This window comes from Tasmannia lanceolata, unplaced genomic scaffold, assembly GCF_043159265.1.
Source record: "Tasmannia lanceolata isolate RefF3 unplaced genomic scaffold, GAP_Taslan_0.1 ptg000006l, whole genome shotgun sequence".
In the NCBI taxonomy this organism is placed as follows: Eukaryota; Viridiplantae; Streptophyta; class Magnoliopsida; order Canellales; family Winteraceae; genus Tasmannia; species Tasmannia lanceolata.
In genome coordinates, this window is record NW_027518683.1 from 9609717 (window position 1) to 9627575 (window position 17859).

Consider the following 17859-nt stretch of genomic DNA (forward strand, 5'->3'; position numbering starts at 1 on the left):
GAGAGGGCAGACTTTTAAGCTTGCAAGGATTATATTTGAGTGTCCATGCGAGTAAATTATAGTTGGACACCACGCTTTTGATGATCTACTCCATTCATTATGATGATGGGTCCCACCATTGATGGGTTGTACCGCAAAATTTTCCTCATTAGACTATAACCCTATGATCCCTGCATGTTTTCTCACTAAACTTGTATGTATCATGGCCTTTTAATTATATTATGCTAGTTTGCAAGCCTCCAATCAAAGGGTTAGGATAATCTTATTGGGAATTTGGGCTGTCCATGGTGGGTCCAAGGTGAGCAATTTGAATCATTGAGAGAGAGAGAGAGAGAGAGAGAGAGAGAGAGAGAGAGAGAGAGAGAGAGAGAGAGAGAGAGGTGTCTGATATCGACAAATGGGGGGTATAAAATTGATCTAAGTTTCATGTGGGAAATGATTTCTACGATCCAACTTTCCTCAGGCATTGAAAATTAAGAAAAGTGAAGCCTAGTGCTTCTGGCTTTTCAACAAACTGACCCCATCACTCCTCAAGTCCTCATGCTCCTATCCACTATCTACACAAGTTCAAAAGCTTATAATGGCAAGGGCAATGTCTTTTTGTGCTGACTTAAATAATCTAAACCTGAAAATAGCCATTATTTCTCAATCTATGCTTAGATTTCTCCTTCCATGAATTCTCTCTCAACAACCCTTTTCCATCATCTTCTCTCCCAATAGCTCCTCTAAGGCAGACAACACAAAATCTCACAGGATTTCCTTCCGGATAAAATTACTTATTTGTACTACAAACTGAGAGGGAATGATGGCGATGTATCATACCCACATCCATCCATCCATCCATCATCATCATCATCATCATCAAATAAGGAACCCGATCTGGATGGCGAAACCATAATTGTGTCTCAATCATGTGTTGAAAAATACAAAAAGTTTTCAACTCGTTTGTTCCGTGGAGCCTACCTTCGGTCATTTACTAATATGATTTGAACAATTCCAAGTCACCGGCGTTAATCTAACATGCCTAACATCATCAATCACCTAATTCGTCTTTACTAAATCCCTTGCCTATCTTAGAAAATGGAATGTGGGCCCACATTGGGCCCACATTCGACATATTAGAGCTCTAATCGGCTCAGACAGGTCCTAAGTTAGAGCTCTATATTAATTATCTCTATTTGCAAGGAAATAATCAATGAGATGATTGTATCCTTCTATAATGCTGCTATAATAAGAGCCATTGACCATTGAGAGAAGGGAGGAGAAGAGAAAGAGGTAAAACTTCTTTGTAAGGGACGAAACACCAAAGCCAAATGAGAGAAAGATACCATACTCCTATACGAGATAGCCTAGAGATAGTCAAATGGAAAGTCAGAACAAGTGAGAAATACCCAAAAGCGGATAATAATGAAAATAAACCTCTAGAAATAATAATAAATACACTAGATGTTACCCAAATCAAATATTAAGCTTGATAACCCAATGTTTCATAATGGAAATGAAACTCTATAAAAAGAAATAATATGTGGAATATATGTTTCACACGGTTAATTGATTTTTAAAATTAAAAGTATATTAGTAGAAGGATTATATTTGTTTTTTATGGGTAAGCTAGGGTTAGGCGAACCCCTACTAGAATATTTAATAAAGAAAGATATACAATAAATAAGGATTATATTTGTTATTCCAAAGAAAGCCCTGCTTAACATGATTAAGCTCTTCTAACTCTAACGAGTATTATAATATCAATGTTTAGTATAGTATACAACTATACATTGCCTTATTGGTGCCGCTTATCTTGAGAATCAAAATTCACTAAGCATTATGTATTGTGGAGTGAAACTCAAATCAACGCCGACAACATGTGCCGAGACATTCCTAACTAATCAGCATCATGATCTTTTCTCAATATCAAGAATAAGATCCAAGAATAAGATTAGTTGATGGAACAACTGGTAGCGAGAGATGGGGTCTTTTTTTCCTTGACAATAAGACATGGTTACAACATTGGCTGCTTAAGGGCCTCTTTGGATATCACCGAAATTGATTTGTATTCTCAAATAAGATAATAATAAGTTATGGGACATTAAGGGAACTTTGGAAGCCATTAACTAAGACAGATACAAGACTATTATAACCATCATTTGCACATAAGATCATATGCAGATAAGACCATATGCAAATAATTTTTAGGATTACCCAAAGGGGCCGGGGTGAATTCTTTTGTGATAATCACCCAAAACAAATTAGCGCGCCAAGCATTTTCAAAGAGGTGAGGGGACAATGGGTATTGTGATAGGTCCTTGTTTTGATCAGGTAGCAATTTGTATATTTGTAAGTTGATATTAAATCTTGGGCAGTGATAAATCGACTTCCTAATATCTTAAATCGACCCCCATCTCTCTCTCTCTCAGCACTGCTCTACAAGGGGTCAATTTAAGATATATGGGGGTCGATTTATCACTGCCCTAAATCTTTGTTACATGAAATTTGCAAGAATGTCAAGAATGGTTTTTTATATGGTGTCCACACGTACATGCATGTTTACGTATTTTAAAAATACACAGAGGCCCATATCACTCAATGATATATCCAAACCATTCATTCATTATGCCCCAATGTGGATAGGTCTACTCCTAAATCCATCTCCATATGATTATCCAAACCCCCCAATTTGTAGATATAAAAACCTCTACTTATTGGAGTGATAAACTGTGAAACACCCAATTACTCCACTAGATTAAGCTTTTAGAGTTGGTGTTATTTAATATCTTTTATGCTTGTAACACTCCCCCCCTCATGTCTTGCCCCTCTGTTTTTGGGGTGTTGGCCGAACACATGTATGTGGCCATTCTTTTTTGGGTTGGCCGTACAAATGGATTTTTAATATAAAAAATTGTTGCCTACTAAGTACTCTCTATTGGCTTCTAAATTTCAAATCGGACGACTAGGAAGAAAGTAACAGAGCAGGTCAGTTACATAAAATGACGAAAATATCCTCACTTCACACCATTGTCGCTCCAGGGATTGGGCCATTTAAATCATACTAATATACTCTCCGGAAAAAAAAAATGATAAAAACCCTGGAATTATTTATTTTTATTTAAATAACAATTCTATAAGGGTATTGATATTGGCACTGCCATGTTTTAATAATGGCAAAAATTTGGCTTGTCTTTTATGTTTTAATCGGCTTCCGAAAGCTTTTTGGGAACTGTAATAACCATTCACAGATGTTTAAATAACAAAAGACAAGATGTTCAGTGCAAATACCAAAATATGGTTGTGCCCATATCATTTGCCTTTCTATAATTATGAGATAATCAGTTTAAATCTCTTCATGCTAATATTCTCTGTTACTCACACAGAACTGTAAAAGATTAAAAAAGTCAACTACAGATATTTGATATGTTTTTCGAATTTCAACCGATTTGAAACGGCATCGAATTCCAGAATCCAGACCTTCACATAACTAATACATCTTAAAGTTTCACCAAAAGGTTAAAATTAAAATAAAGAAGAGAATTCAAGCAATCCCAATCTTGAATGTTTGAAATTTGAAACCACCCTACATGACAGAAAAAAGAAGAAGAAGAAAGAATACACCATACCATAATCTAGTAGTGGTCCTCTTTGGATTGTTTAGGTGAAATCAAGGGAAATAGTGGCAAGAGCTCCGGTAGTTCAGTCCCTCGCGGGGTACTCAATGGCGAAGGATGAAGATAAAACCCTTTTTCCGCGATGGCTTTCTCCTCCTTAGACACAACCGGAGACGGCGATTCGCTGCTGGAAACCGAGAAGTGCCCGCCAGAGAAAAGTGTGTAGGAGCCGAGCGGTGTAACCGGGCTTGGAATCGGTGAGAATCGGGGAGACTGAGAGGGTGAATTCATGAGGGAGGTGAGTCCGAGCTTGATTTCGAGCTTCCTAATGCCACGCCGGCGTTCTTGGAGCTTGAACGCCGATCGCCGGGGTCCTGACAATCTTGATGGAACGGTGATCGGCATTTTTTCGGGGGTGTCATCGGTCGCGCCGGTTAGTTTTTGGACGAGGTCTCGGAAGGAGTGGGGATCAGTTTGGACGAAGGTGGTGGGGGGTGGTGGGGGAGTTTCCATTGGGGAGTGGGATAGTGTTGAGGAGAGGAGTAAAGATGGGTGTGTTTGGATTTGTGTTTTCATGGTTGCTTTTTTTTTAAGAGGGGAGAAGAGGAGGTATTAGAGGAGAAGAAAAATGAGTGTTTGGGAGAGACAAGAAAATGACTAGCAACTTTGTTTATACGAGTTTTTCTGCTTTCATGTGTTCGGAGTGTTATCGACTTCATGACGCTTTTAGACTTAGAGGGTTTTGATACGGCATTTCGCCGGCTGGCTGTTAAATGAGAGAGCAGCCATCTGAGATGAATTAAATGAATAATACAAAATCTGTTGAAAAGTGAGCCTATGTGGCTGTTCTATCATGCAACAGCCGTCCTGCGAAATGCCTTCTAGCATGGTCCCTAGAGAGAGAGAGATAGAGAGAGTCTTTTGGACTTTGGAGAGGCTTTTCTCTTGACCTGGGCTTTTTCTACTCTCTTTTTAGTCTTTCCTTTTGGAGAGAACGGTAATGGTTTTGGCCTTGAATTTATTAAAACAAATAGGCATTAATAATCTATTAAAAAAAGGTTGCGTCGGTTATAAATATGAGGTCCTCTTTCTCACACACACATTATGTAAATTTTGTTAAGGGAACTCGTGCAAGATCCATTTTCTACTCGTAGCCCACCATGCACCTGTTGGTTTGGTGGGCCCACTCAGAAAATTTCCCTTGAAAAATAGAATTTCTTAGTTGCACAAAGCTTTGCAGCCGTCCGAATTTGGTTTGGATTTGGCATGCCATTCCCGTTTGTTGTCCAAATGCATTGGACTCCCTTTAATTCTCTTAGATTTCTCTCCTGTAATAATTGCTTGTATCTTTCTTGTCCCCTTCTTCCAAAAGCAAAGTGTTGTAAAGTTGCCTTATTTTTCGACCTTGTTTCCCACGGTGAGTGGAGGCATAAAATAGAAATATCCCTTTTTAGGTTTGTGAAAAACCTAGAATATAAAAGAACTCTTAAACGACCCAAGTTGGGTTGCAGAAAGAGAGGCCTGGGAAGTCTCTTTGTGTATGGCTGCAAAGAGGTGAGTGAGGAGGGAGAAAGAGGGAAAAGAAGAAAGAGAGAAGTGTGTTTCTTCTTGGGGTTCCTTCTCGAGGCTTTCTCTTGGACTTTTCTTGGATTTTCTCTTGCGGGTTTCTCTCGGGTTACTCTCTTGTACGGTCTTGGGTTTGAGAAGCAAGGAAAGGGTTGCTGGTTTTGGGTTTTGGTTTAAGTCCATTGTAATCCTTGTATATTGTTTTCTCATAGTGGAAGATCGTGTTTCTCGCCCATGGAGTAGGCTTGGCAGAACCACGTAAAATCTTGGTATTCATCTTGTGGCTTGTTTATTTTACTTTTCCGTTATATTTGTGCACGATCGGATTGGATTTGCCCGACAGATTTTCTCAACAAGTGGTATCAGAGTTGTTGTTGTTGGAGCAATCGTTGAGGCCGGGTGGAGTGATCGTGGGTGTTGTGATTGGATCGTGGTTAGAGCGATTTTTGGGGTGGAAAGATTGTCAAAGAAGATTCTTGTTCGAGGTGGAGCGCTACACCGAGAAGTGCGAACTAATATGAGATGACGGTAAAATCGAGTTCTACTCAGTTTAATATCGATAGATTTGACGAAAATGACAGTTTCACCCTATGACAGATGAGGGTGAAGGACGTCCTAGTTCAACAGGGCTTGGCGAAGGCGATGAAGGGAAAGGATGGGAGGCTGAAGAAGATGACGGGTGATGAGTGGGAAGACATAGAGTCGAAGGTACTCAACACGATTCGACTATGTCTTGCAAATAGCGTTATGTTTAACGTTATGGAAGAGGAAGATGCGCCTAAATTATGGGAGAAGTTGGAAAAACTTTATATGTCAAAAAGCTTGGCCAACCGGTTGTATCTGAAGCGGAAATTGTACGGGCTGAAGATAAAGAAAGGTTGAGATCTTCTGGAACACATTATGGTGTTAAACGGCTTGTGGATCAGCTCCACAAGGTTGACGAAAAGTTGAAGGAAGAAGACAAGGCCCTTTTGCTTCTTACTTCATTTCCAAATTCGTATCACAACCTGGTGACAACTTTACTGTATGGCAAAGATACAATAAAGTTAGAGGAAGTCACAGCGTTGCTCTTATCGAATGAGATGCGAAAGAAATCTGTTCTTAGTGCAAATGAAGGTCAGCGAAAAGGGTGTGCAATGTTATCGTTGCAAGGAATATGGCCACATCAAGCAGAATTGTCCAAAACGAGCTGACCAGGTGGTCAATGGTGCTACGAATGCTGTGGTGGCGGGAGAACAGAGCGAAGTGTTTGGAGACGTTCTCACAGTCTCCTCAAGTAATCATACTTCTCATGATGAGTGGATTCTAGATTCATGTTGCTCTGTCCATGTATGCTCCAGGAGGGAATATTTTGATATGTTCCAGGAGACAAGGGCGGGTGTAGTGTCCTTGGGTGACGGGTCTACTTGTGACGTCACGAGAGTTGGGATGGTGAAGATCACGATGTTTGATGGAGTGGTTCGTACTTTGGGTGGTGTGGCGTATGTCCCAAATCTAAGGAAGAATTTAGTATCTCTTGGTCGATTGGACTCTGGGGGTTGCAGGCATTTAACTGCAAGTGGAGCCATGAAAATCACACACGGCTGTATGGTTCTGATGAAAAGAGAGAAGTGTGGCGGATTATATCGTCTGGTCGGGGACATGATGACTAATGTTCTTAAGATCTCGATGGTTAGTTGGAAACATAGTGATAGCGCGTGCACGCGTAGAGTCTCTTTCACAGTTAGTGCAGAGACATGTTTCTAGGTTGCAGACGATTGTGAGAGGATGATAGTACTTGCGTTGGGGAGGATGGATCGAGATCCCTCTCCAAGGTTGACTGGTGAGTCAACGGGTTGGGAGCTACACATGTGCATTAGCCGTATTGATCGAATCGGAAGGAGTTAGAACCAAGGTGATTCGAGGGTGTGTAGCTGGTACTTCAGAAGGCCAATGGGTTGGTGACGACGTCAACGAAAAATCTTCAGGTGGCTGGGAAATAAGCCAAGGTGGAGATTGTTGAAAAGTTGCCTTATTTTTCGACCTTGTTTCCCACGGCAGAGTGGGAGGCATAAAATAGAAATATCCCTTTTTAGGTTTGTGAAAAACGTAGAGCATAAAAGAACTCTTAAACGACCCAAGTTGGGTTGCAGAAAGAGAGGCGTGGGAAGTCTCTTTTTGTATGGCTGCAAAGAGGTGAGTGAGGAGGGTGAAAGAGAGAAGGGAAGAAAAAGAGAGAAAGAGGGAGAAGAAGAAAGAGGGAAGTGTGTTTCTTCTTCGGGTTCCTTCTCGAGGCGTTCTCTTGGGCTTTTCTTGGGTTTTCTCTTGCGGGTTTCTCTCGGGTTACTCTCTTGTACGGTCTTGGGTTTGAGAAGCAAGAAAAGGGTTTTGGTTTAAATCCATTGTAATCCTTGTATATTGTTTTCTCATAGTTGAAGATCGTGTTTCTCGCCCGTGGAGTAGGCTTGGCCGAACCATGTAAAATCTTGGTGTTCATCTTGTGGCTTGTTTATTTTACTTTTCCGTTATATTTGTGCACGATCGGATTGAATTTGCCCGGCAGATTTTCTCAACACAAAGAATCATGGTTTAATTTTCTAGGGAATGATGCTCTTTCTCTTTCTCTCTCTTCCCGCTCTCTCCTCTCTTCCTATATTGGTAATGAAACCCCCTCCTTTTTCTCCTACTCTATGAGTATATACCGCGCAACCAACACTATTACACAATTTTCTGAGGTAATTCTAGGCAAATAAAAATGCTTGTCTCTTCCCTTTGACTTCCTATTCCACTGCTCTCTGAGCCACCCCAAGCAACCAAATGAAGCATTAAATGACACCCCCTACTTTTTCTCCTACTCTCCGAGAATATGCCGCACAACCAAACACTATTACACAATTTTCCAAGGTAATCTAGGGAAATCAAAATGCTCGTCCCTTCCCTTTGACTTCCTATTCCACTATTCTTTTTCAAAACGCCCGTATTAAAATGATATGATTATGGTTATTTTGATGAATATTATCATGACTTGAAGGTGCTTTTAAGTAAAATGTTGAATAGGGTTGGTTCAAGTTATTTTTTATTTTTTTTGTGACTAAAAGACAATATAGTTTAAAAATATTTTTCCTTCCGAAACTTTTCCAAAAATTAGTTTAAACAAAAATAAAAAAAATTATTCAATTTCAAGAAAAACTGCAAACATACTGGCCGTAGAATTTTATTTTATGGAATATTTTTCCCATTAAATTTTTTTATACTTTTCTATTTTCACAAATACTCCTTATGTGTCACCGGGGGACTGCAAATGGCAATGGTCAAAAGAAGCTTGGATCAAATATCAAGGATGCATGAGAGGATGAGTACATGTTTATATGCCCACTCATCATATAATTTCTCTCGTCAAAATTAGTGAAGAGCCTGAAAAGAATATTTTCTTATGGGAAATGATATATTTGCCTCTTTTTTTTTTTAAATGTGGGCCCACATTACTTGGATGATTTTTTGGTAGTGTTTGGATTCGGGTATGGGCCCCCATTACTTGGATGATCCAAAGCGTTCATTTGATAGGTCCTGACATAGATAGGGCGTGCCCAAAAAATCAGCTCCATCGGATCATCCTAACCCCTCAATCTATGGACGAACCTTCAGCTGAGGGGGCAAACATTAAACAAATTGAAACTACAGGGATGTATTTGTCACGTTTTAAACTATAGGGGTGGAAGTGGATATGTCAGAAACTAGAGGGGTGTAAATGTAATTAAAAGAATAATAATAGAAAACCATTTTTTTGTCCTTGTCAGATAAGAAAGAGGAAGGGATGATAGGTTTGGGGAACCTCAGGCAGTTCAGAGCTCTTCTAACAGCGACTGATGATTTTAGCTGGAAGAATATATTGGGAGAGGGGACTGTGGTGGCTGTGAAGAGACAAAAACACGTGGGTGGTGGTGGGGCCATGAGCACCAACGGTGAGATTCAATTCCGTATGGAGGTGGAGATGATCAGTCTGGCGGTGCACCGGAACCTACTCCGTTTATTGGGTTACTGCGCCACCTCATCCATACATGTCTAATGGCAGCCTCGCTTCTAGACTCAGAGGTGAGTACTATTGTACACCCTCTCAAGCTGAACCAATTGAGGTTTTGATTAGGGAAATGATATCAGCACTTCAATGTTTTAATATCCACGCTCTCCTTGCTTGTCTTTTACTATTTAACTAGTTTCATACCTGTGCGATGCACGGGGCGGAAAAAGATTTGCATTAAAACTATTTTAAAATTAAAGATGCATTCTTAAAAATCCATGAGGATAGATGTTGACAACCGTATAAAAAATAAAAGAAAGAAAAACTTAATGTACAAACAAATTAGTAAAAGCGAGGTCAAAATTATAAATTCCTTACTTTGAAGCAGCACAACCACTGAGTTTGTGAGCCGGTTTATGACAACTACTTTAAAATGCAGTTTGCGCCTAAAAACATGGAAAAAAAGACTACCTAAAAATTAAAACTTTAAAATGTCACATCCCCTGTTTTTTTTTTATGGCTAAAAATCATTGAACCATGGGCATGAGATTCTCATTCATGCCTTGTTTAAGGATCTTCAGGCATTTTGACGCAACATAAGTGAGCTTCCTCTTGTTATTTCATTAACTGTTCAAGCTCAGTCCTTGCTTCACCTCTCCCTTGTCACACCTTCCAAGTGAATGGTTTCATAATCAAAACGTCTCTAAATAACCTAATAATGTTACCCTTTTGAGTGCTTCTCATATCCATGTTGCCTAGGAAAATGGTTTCAATCAAATCAGACTTGAAATGAAGTTTATGGAAATAGGAATTTGAGTCCAGTTATTTGCTAAAGAGGTTAGTTGGCGATATAACATAGAAATTGAATTTTGAATTCAAATCATACAAGAAAATCAATGATACCATCAATATGCAAATCTGTCTTGTAAATCTGTCTATCTCTTCAATTGCAATTTGATTTTTAAATCAACTTTACTGAGCTTATAAGCTGCTATTTTGCATTTGAATTTGTTAATCAAATTTAAAACCTACAGAACTTCTGGTTGGAAGCTTCCTCCATTTCCTCCCTGCAAACAATAAAGGGTGTATACATTGTAAATTTGTTGAACAAGAATCCAATTCGCTATCTAAATAAAATGCAAAAGAATCAATAACGAAAAAAGAAGTTGGTGTTAGTAATCATACACAGTTTTTTTTTACACATGCCTTCATTTAAAAAATAAAAAATATAAGAAAACAGAAACCATATTGTTAAGTATTTAGAATCTAATAAAATAAGGTATTATAGAGCAAGTAGAAAAAAAGCATACAAAACTGATTAAACAAAGAAGTAAAGCTTAAGAATAGTAGAAAGATGGAAAAAGAAGGTTGTATTTTTACCGAGACAAACCACCAGAGATAACTTGTGATCAGGGTTTGGTCGTGGCTTTGGGCAAAGAAGAAGAAGCAGCCAAAAGGGGGAGGAGAAGATGGGGGAATTTAAGAATAAGAGCAGCGAGGATATGGGAAATGTAAGAGCATTTTGGAAACAAAACATATTCAAGGAATCCCTATGATTTGTTTATGGTGATATTAAAGTAAATCATGCGGTTTGGAAGGTGTGGAATGTTAAACGGATTTGGAATTTGGGAAGCCATAAGTGCAAGGAATCCATATGAATCGTTTTGTGGGGTGTTGAATGTTAAACGTAATGGTTTCTTTTTGAGTAAATGGAAATGCAAATGGTGCCACATGTGCGAAATGGAAATTAGAGTTTAAAATAGCGTTTTTCAATGCCTTATGAAGAGAATTAGTTGGAAATGAGCGTTTTTAGTAAATATGTAATTAAATGGAAATGAAAAGTCCCACTTGAGAAAAAAGGTAATTCAATTCTGAAATATCAATGGTTTTGATTAGAGCTTTTGTTTTGGAGAGAGATTATAAAAAAAAAATCTTTTATTAGAACGGGATAGAGGAGGGGCTGACACGTGGCACCACCACGGCTTAGAGGATTCCGCTTTACTTATATACTAGTTGCAGTCCCGTGTATCACCCAAAAAAGAAAGCTTTATAACTATATATAACTATATATATATATATGAGAGAACATTTCCTACACACTTTTCCTATACACTTCAAAAAATCAGATCCATAGGATCATCCCAACCCTACGATTTGTGGAGGTAAAATGAACGTGTATAAACCTTCACAAATTAGTCCATTTTTTGCCTCCATAGTTTGAATGGTTAGGATGATCCTATGGATCTGATTTTTTGTGGACACCCTATCTATGTGAGGACCATTCAAATGAATTGTTTGCATCACCCAAACAATGTGGGCCCCCACTGTATTTTAAGGTAGTGTGTAGGTAACTTACCTACACAAGTGTGTAGGAAATGTTCTCTCTCTCTCTCTCTCTCTCTCTATATATATATATATATATATATATATATATATATATATATATATATATATATATATATATATAGAGAGAGAGAGAGAGAGAGAGAGGAAACTGTTGGTGAGCTTAAGCTCACCAAACTTATGGTGAGCTAGCTTGCCCAATCACATGGGGGCCTACTTTGTTAGGATGATCCAAACCATTCATTTGAAAGTCCCTTACATAGATGGGGGGTGTACCAAAAATCAGCTCCATAGGATCATCCTAACCCCTCCATTTGTGGAGGACAAAAATGGACAGACACAAATCTGCCACATTTTTGTCCTCCACAAATGGAGGGGTTAGGATGATCCTATGGAGCTGATTTTTTGTACACCCCCTATCTATGATAAGGCCTTGTAAATGAATGGTTTGGATCACTCCCCAAAATGTGGGACCCATGTGATTGGGCAAGCTAGCTCACCATAAGTTTGGGGAGCTCACCAACAGTTTCCTCATATATATATATATATATATATATATATATATATATATATATATATATATATATAAAGCTTTATTTAATAGAGAGATTGTAATTCATTTAATTTTAGGCTATTTGATAGAGAGAGATTGGAATCCTTGATTTTAGGTGTTTTTTTTACACGTCGTAAAAAAAAGGTGTGCTTTAAGACCTTCTTTTTAAAAAAAAAGAAGCGTCATAACATGGAAAAATAATAAAAGTATCAAAAGTTACATGGATAAATCCATGGCATGCTTGAGGCTTCAGTGCATGACATCAACAATTTCCCGGGAGAGCTTTGAATAAAAGATGTATATATGCAATTTAAATAAGAAAAAGAACTTTTTATCAGAGTATAGTTATTAATTAGGTAAAAAATAAATAAAAAACACAATCACCACAGAGCACAAAATCCAACTTAATCAAACCAAAACCTAAATAGATCCAACAAAATTAATTAAAAAAAATAACAGACTAATAAAAAAATGAGAATCTAAGCAACTGAAACATATTGATTGCAAAGTTTCTTGTTAAACACCTAAATAATTAAACTATTATTTTTATTTATTTCGCAGATGATACATCATCAACCCAGGGAGATTTTACTTACAGTGACACCAAATCCATCTAAGTTCCTGTGAAACAAAAATAAGGAACATAGAAGCATAGCTATCCCTTCATCTCAATTTCTGCACCTCTCTTCAACTGAAACGGAAAAGAAATAAGGAGAAGAGTTAAAAAGGCTGAGAAAAAGATACTTCTTCGAGAGAGAATATGAAACGGTGGAGAGATAGGAATATAATGAAACGTTTAGATTTTTTGGAATTCTAACTTTTCTTTTGTACTAAATGCGTTTTAGAGCCCCTAAAATATAGAAAGCATATTAAAGAGATACTTATCCAATAACACTTTCTAATTCCAACGATTCTAAAGTGGGAACCTTCCCATATTAAAGGATAGATTAGGAAGATCTTAATTGCTTTAAAATTGCCTTAAAAGTAGCCGTTTTTTAAATACTCGTGGGGGTTATGGGGAGTGGATATCGGGAATCGTATTTACTTCTTTCTTTTTTTGACCGGAAAATGGTGATAAAAATAGTATTTAATTTTGGGAAGCTGTGGGTGTGAAACGTGGCACAACCTCAGCTTCCCACATTCAGCTTTACTTATACTAGTAAAAAACCCCGTGCGATGCACGGGCCAACAAAGAATTGTATAGACCACATCATAGGTTGATCTAAACCGTCCATGTGATGAACACAACATAAATAGGTTGTGCCCCAAAAATCATTTCCATAGGCTGATCCTAGCCCTCCAATCTATAGAGGTTTCCATAATTCCTCTTCAATCGGATGGTTAAGATCACCCTATAGATTTTTTATTAAAAAAACATAAAGGAGGGGGGTAAGATTGAAATTATGTGGCTTTAATGGGTGCCTTTGTTAAAAAGCATAAAGGAGGGGTAAGATTGAAAATATGTGGGTTGAATGGGTGCATTTGTTAAAAAAAAGTAAAAAAAAGTGATGTGTAATTCTTATAGAATTTTCCAAAAATTGAAAAAATTCTCTTCTTTTCTCTTATACTATATATATATATATATAATACGTGCGATGCACGGGCCGACAAAGAACGGTACGGACCACGTCATAGGTTGATCCAAACCGTCCATGTGATGGAACACAACATAAATAGGTTGTGCCCCAAAAATCATTTCCATAGGCTGATCCTAGCCCTCCAATCTATAGATGTTTCCATAATTCCTCTTATCTTAAATCGGATAGTTAAGATCACCCTATAGTTTTTTAATTAAAAAACCATAAAGGAGGTGGGTAAGATCGAAATTATACGGCTTTAATGGGTGCCTTTGTTAAAAGCATAAAGGAGGGGTAGGATTGAAATTATACGATTCAATGGGTGCCTTTGTTAAAAGCATAAAGGAGGGGGGGTAGGATTGAAATTATATGAGTTGAATGGATGCATTTGTTCAAAAAAGTCAAAAAATGTGAGGTGTAATTCTCACGTAATTTTCAAAAAAAATCAAAAAAACTCTCCTCTTTTCATCCCAGCTTATTGTATTAGATATATACTAGTAAAAAACCCGTGCGATGCACGGGCCGACAAAGAACTGTACGGACCACGTCATAGGTTGATCCAAACCGTCCATGTGATGGAACACAACATAAATAGGTTGTGCCCCAAAAATAATTTCCATAGGCCGATCTTAGCCCTCCAATCTATAGATGTTTCCATAATTCCTCTTATCTTAAATTGGATGGTCAAGATCACCCTATAATTTTTTAATTAAAAAACCATAAAGGAGGGGGGTAAGATCGAAATTATATGGCTTTAATGGGTGCCTTTGTTAAAAGCATAAAGGAGGGGGTAGGATTGAAATTATATGATTTAATGGGTGCCTTTGTTAAAAGCATAAAGGGGGGTAGGATTGAAATTATATGAGTTGAATGGGTGCATTTGTTCAAAAAAGTCAAAAAATGTGACGTGTAATTCTCATGTGATTTTCAAAAAAATAGAAAAAACTCTCTTCTTTTCATCCCAGCTTATTGTATTAGATAGATATATAGATAGATAGATGGGCTTGAGAGAGCTTGTTGGGAACTGTAATAACCAGTCTTTTAAATACTAAAAGACAATCTAGTAGAGCCTGATATCAAAACATTGGAGTGTTGATATCATTTTCCTTTGATTAATTTGGAAAAAAATGGTCTGTTGACGAAAATACCCTTTTGTAGGACCAGTTTTAACTTTCAAGGCTCTTTAATTTCTCCCAAGGGCGAATGTCTGCAAAAGTTAGAGATTTTATATGGTGTAAGCCCTTATAGTCCCGTGTTTTCCAAGAACTACTGTACGGGCCACATCATAGGATCCAAACCGTCCATATGATAGAAAACAACATAAATAGGATGATCCTAGCCCTCCGATCTATAGAGGTAGTTCCTCTGTAGAAAACTCGGAACACAAGGGCTCACAGCATGTAAAATACGGGACTACAAAGGCTTACACCATATAAAAAACTCTGAATAAGGAACGTTAGCATATTCTGGTGTATTGTTCACTCATGGAATCAGCATTTTATAAATTGGATGTTCTACCTATGATTTTTCTTAATTTGTAAAATCTTTACCGAATTATGATTAAACTTTTAAAATATTTTTCAGTAAGGTATAAATATATTTGCTACTTATTTGAACATAGATTTGATACTAACGGCACACTTGGCAATCATGCAATTTTTTGGGGACTTTGGCAATTCTCGTATTTTGGGAAAACCCTTCTTCTGGGAATTTTTTTCCCTGTGATTGCAAAACATGCCCTAAACTCTGTAGTTTTAGCCAAATGCACTCCGTCTATTCATTAGGGTCTTTTCACCAGAATTGTGTTTTCTTAAAAAAAAATATTTATCCAAACCGTTCATTCGATAGCCCAGGATTACTAGGCATTATACCTAAATTAAGATCTCTGGGCCAGCAGGTGCGGTCACCACCACTGCATAGTGGGTCTCACCATCAACTGATCCGAACCTTTCATTTTCCGCATACTCACCTTCTCATGTCATCTTTAATGTAATCATACCCATCTAGTCATCTACGGTGTACCCAACCCCATACATCCAACACTCATGCAGGTGCATCAAGCACTCGACACAACACACAACCTAGCCAATAGTAATCGGTACGTGCATCCCACACTCATACAGCCCAACCCGAATGTTACTTATAACCGTTCACCGACTCGGCCCAACCCAAACCAACCTAACCTAGACCCACCCGGTCCAACTGACCCGGACCAGCCCATTCCAACACAACCTAACCTAGAGCCGGCAGGACCCCAACCCCAAGCCGACTCGATCCCGGACCCAACCTGGCTCAATCCCGATTCAACCCAACCCGATCCAACCCCGATTCAGCCAAAGCCCTAAACCCTACCATACATGTATGATGTATACAAGAAATTAAAAATGTGGAACCAAGAAATTAGTAATCTTAAAATGAAATTCAAATTACATGAAATATCGAAATGATACATGATCGGGGAAATGATACCCAGAAGAAAAAGAAAAAGAAACCCTATGATCAAGAAAGTGATCGATGATCAAGAAAGAGAGAGATTACTGGAATCATATATCTCGCACGTACGAATTGGTAATAGGCAAGAAACACGTACGACAACCATGCATCACGAATGATACCCAGGAGAAAAAGAAAAAGAAAGCCTAGTAAAATTGATACCCAAAAGAAAAAGAAAATAAAAACCTAGCAACAAACTTTAAGAAAAGCGATGGACGAAAGAAAGAAAGAAAGAAAGGCACGAATTGGTAATAAGGCAAGAAACACACCATGCATGCATCGAAGTAACTCAGCAGAAACTTAAAGTCTTAAACCATCGCTGCCATCACGGAAGATGTGTTTGGGAGATCGTGGGCTGGATCATCCCAAAAGCAGTGAATCGTCCGATCGTCATAAAACTTTTCCGGTAGTTGCATGGCCTGCGTTCAGTGGCGTAGATAAAAGTTACAACCTCAGTACTACAAATCCCTGTATCTCTGTCAAAGCCCTGTGGCCCATCTTCAATCTCACCGTAAAATCGAAAAAAATCTGTCAGACTCTCGGCGTTGGTCAACGGCGATAGGCCAGTAACTCGGATTCTACGATTCACACACTCATGGTAATAGGTAGGATGAGGCGGGCCGTTTATTGCGAGACCGCAGTTTGAGTAATGCGATCGGATCCACACCCTAGGGTTTTGTAAGGCATTAACTGCACCGCTTCTAAACTGAAACACCACGAAACCATAACCCTTACACCATCCCTCATTGTTGGGTACCAGTACCACGTAGCACGTTTCTATGGGTCCAAAGGGTTGAAACCCCAAGAAAAGATCCTCCGCTTTTGTTGCAGAGCCAAGATAATATACAAACACTTTTCTGTAATCAATGTTGCAGGTTTGTATGCGGTACATCATCCAATCCAACGATTTGTTGAACAATAATGTCTCGCTCACGATCTCAGTCAGCTCCTCCTTCCAAAATGGCGCTAACATCTTGTTCAAGAACTCCATCTGCATTTTCTTGTTTTGGGCACTGTGAAAATATTTCTTGGGGGCTTGGGAGCATTTTCTTGTTTTGGGCACTGTGAAAATATTTCTTGGGGGATTGGGAAGAGAGCGAAGATTTCTTGGGAAGAAGGATGTTACGTACGTGTGTTGAGAGAGAGAGAGAGAGAGAGAGAGAGAGAGAGAGAGAGAGAGAGAGAGAGAGAGAGAGAGAGAGAGAGAGAGAGAGGAGGGAAGTCTGTTTTAAAGAAAACTCATCGCTAAGACAAACAAATGAAGAAAAATTGAGATATTAAGGCAGTCCTTTAGTTTAGACTTTAGACGAAATGATGAAACTATATAACCTCCCATCCATTTGAAATTTGTGGGCAGATTTGTGACGTTAAATCACGTTAACAGTGGGGCGCATTATCCTACGGGTGGGGGGTGAAAAAATTAGTCTACGGCAAGTCGGACTCACACCAACACACGGGTCCACCAGGATGTAAACCCGTGGGCAGGGGCGATGCCAGAAATTTTGCACAAGGGGGCAAAAATTATAGTAATTTTTTTTCTCCAAACAAATGAAAGTAATATTATAGTTTCCAAAAAAACCCTCTATATATTCCATCACCAGCGGTGTAAACATCACTTCGGCTAAAATGCCCTTGGCTATATATTTCAATCTTGTTCCGGAGAACAAAACATATTCAAGTGAGGAATGATAGAATGAAGTTCGGCATACAAAAACCAGCTACAAGGGCGCC

The 17859-nt window shown here is 38.5% G+C and overlaps 2 protein-coding genes across 2 annotated transcripts; both read right to left on the reverse strand.

Moving 5' to 3' along the window:
* Positions 1-3455: 3455 nt before the first annotated feature.
* On the reverse strand, positions 3456-4265 carry LOC143878331 (VQ motif-containing protein 31-like). Its single transcript, XM_077380630.1, has one exon. The coding sequence runs from the start codon at positions 4173-4175 to the stop codon at positions 3618-3620; it is 558 nt and encodes a 185-aa protein (XP_077236745.1). The 5' UTR covers positions 4176-4265; the 3' UTR covers positions 3456-3617.
* A 12188-nt stretch (positions 4266-16453) lies between these two features.
* On the reverse strand, positions 16454-17119 carry LOC143878712 (UBP1-associated protein 2B-like). Its single transcript, XM_077380961.1, has one exon. It carries the CDS (start codon positions 17117-17119, stop codon positions 16454-16456), a length of 666 nt encoding a protein of 221 aa, XP_077237076.1.
* Between the last annotated feature and the right edge of the window lie 740 nt (positions 17120-17859).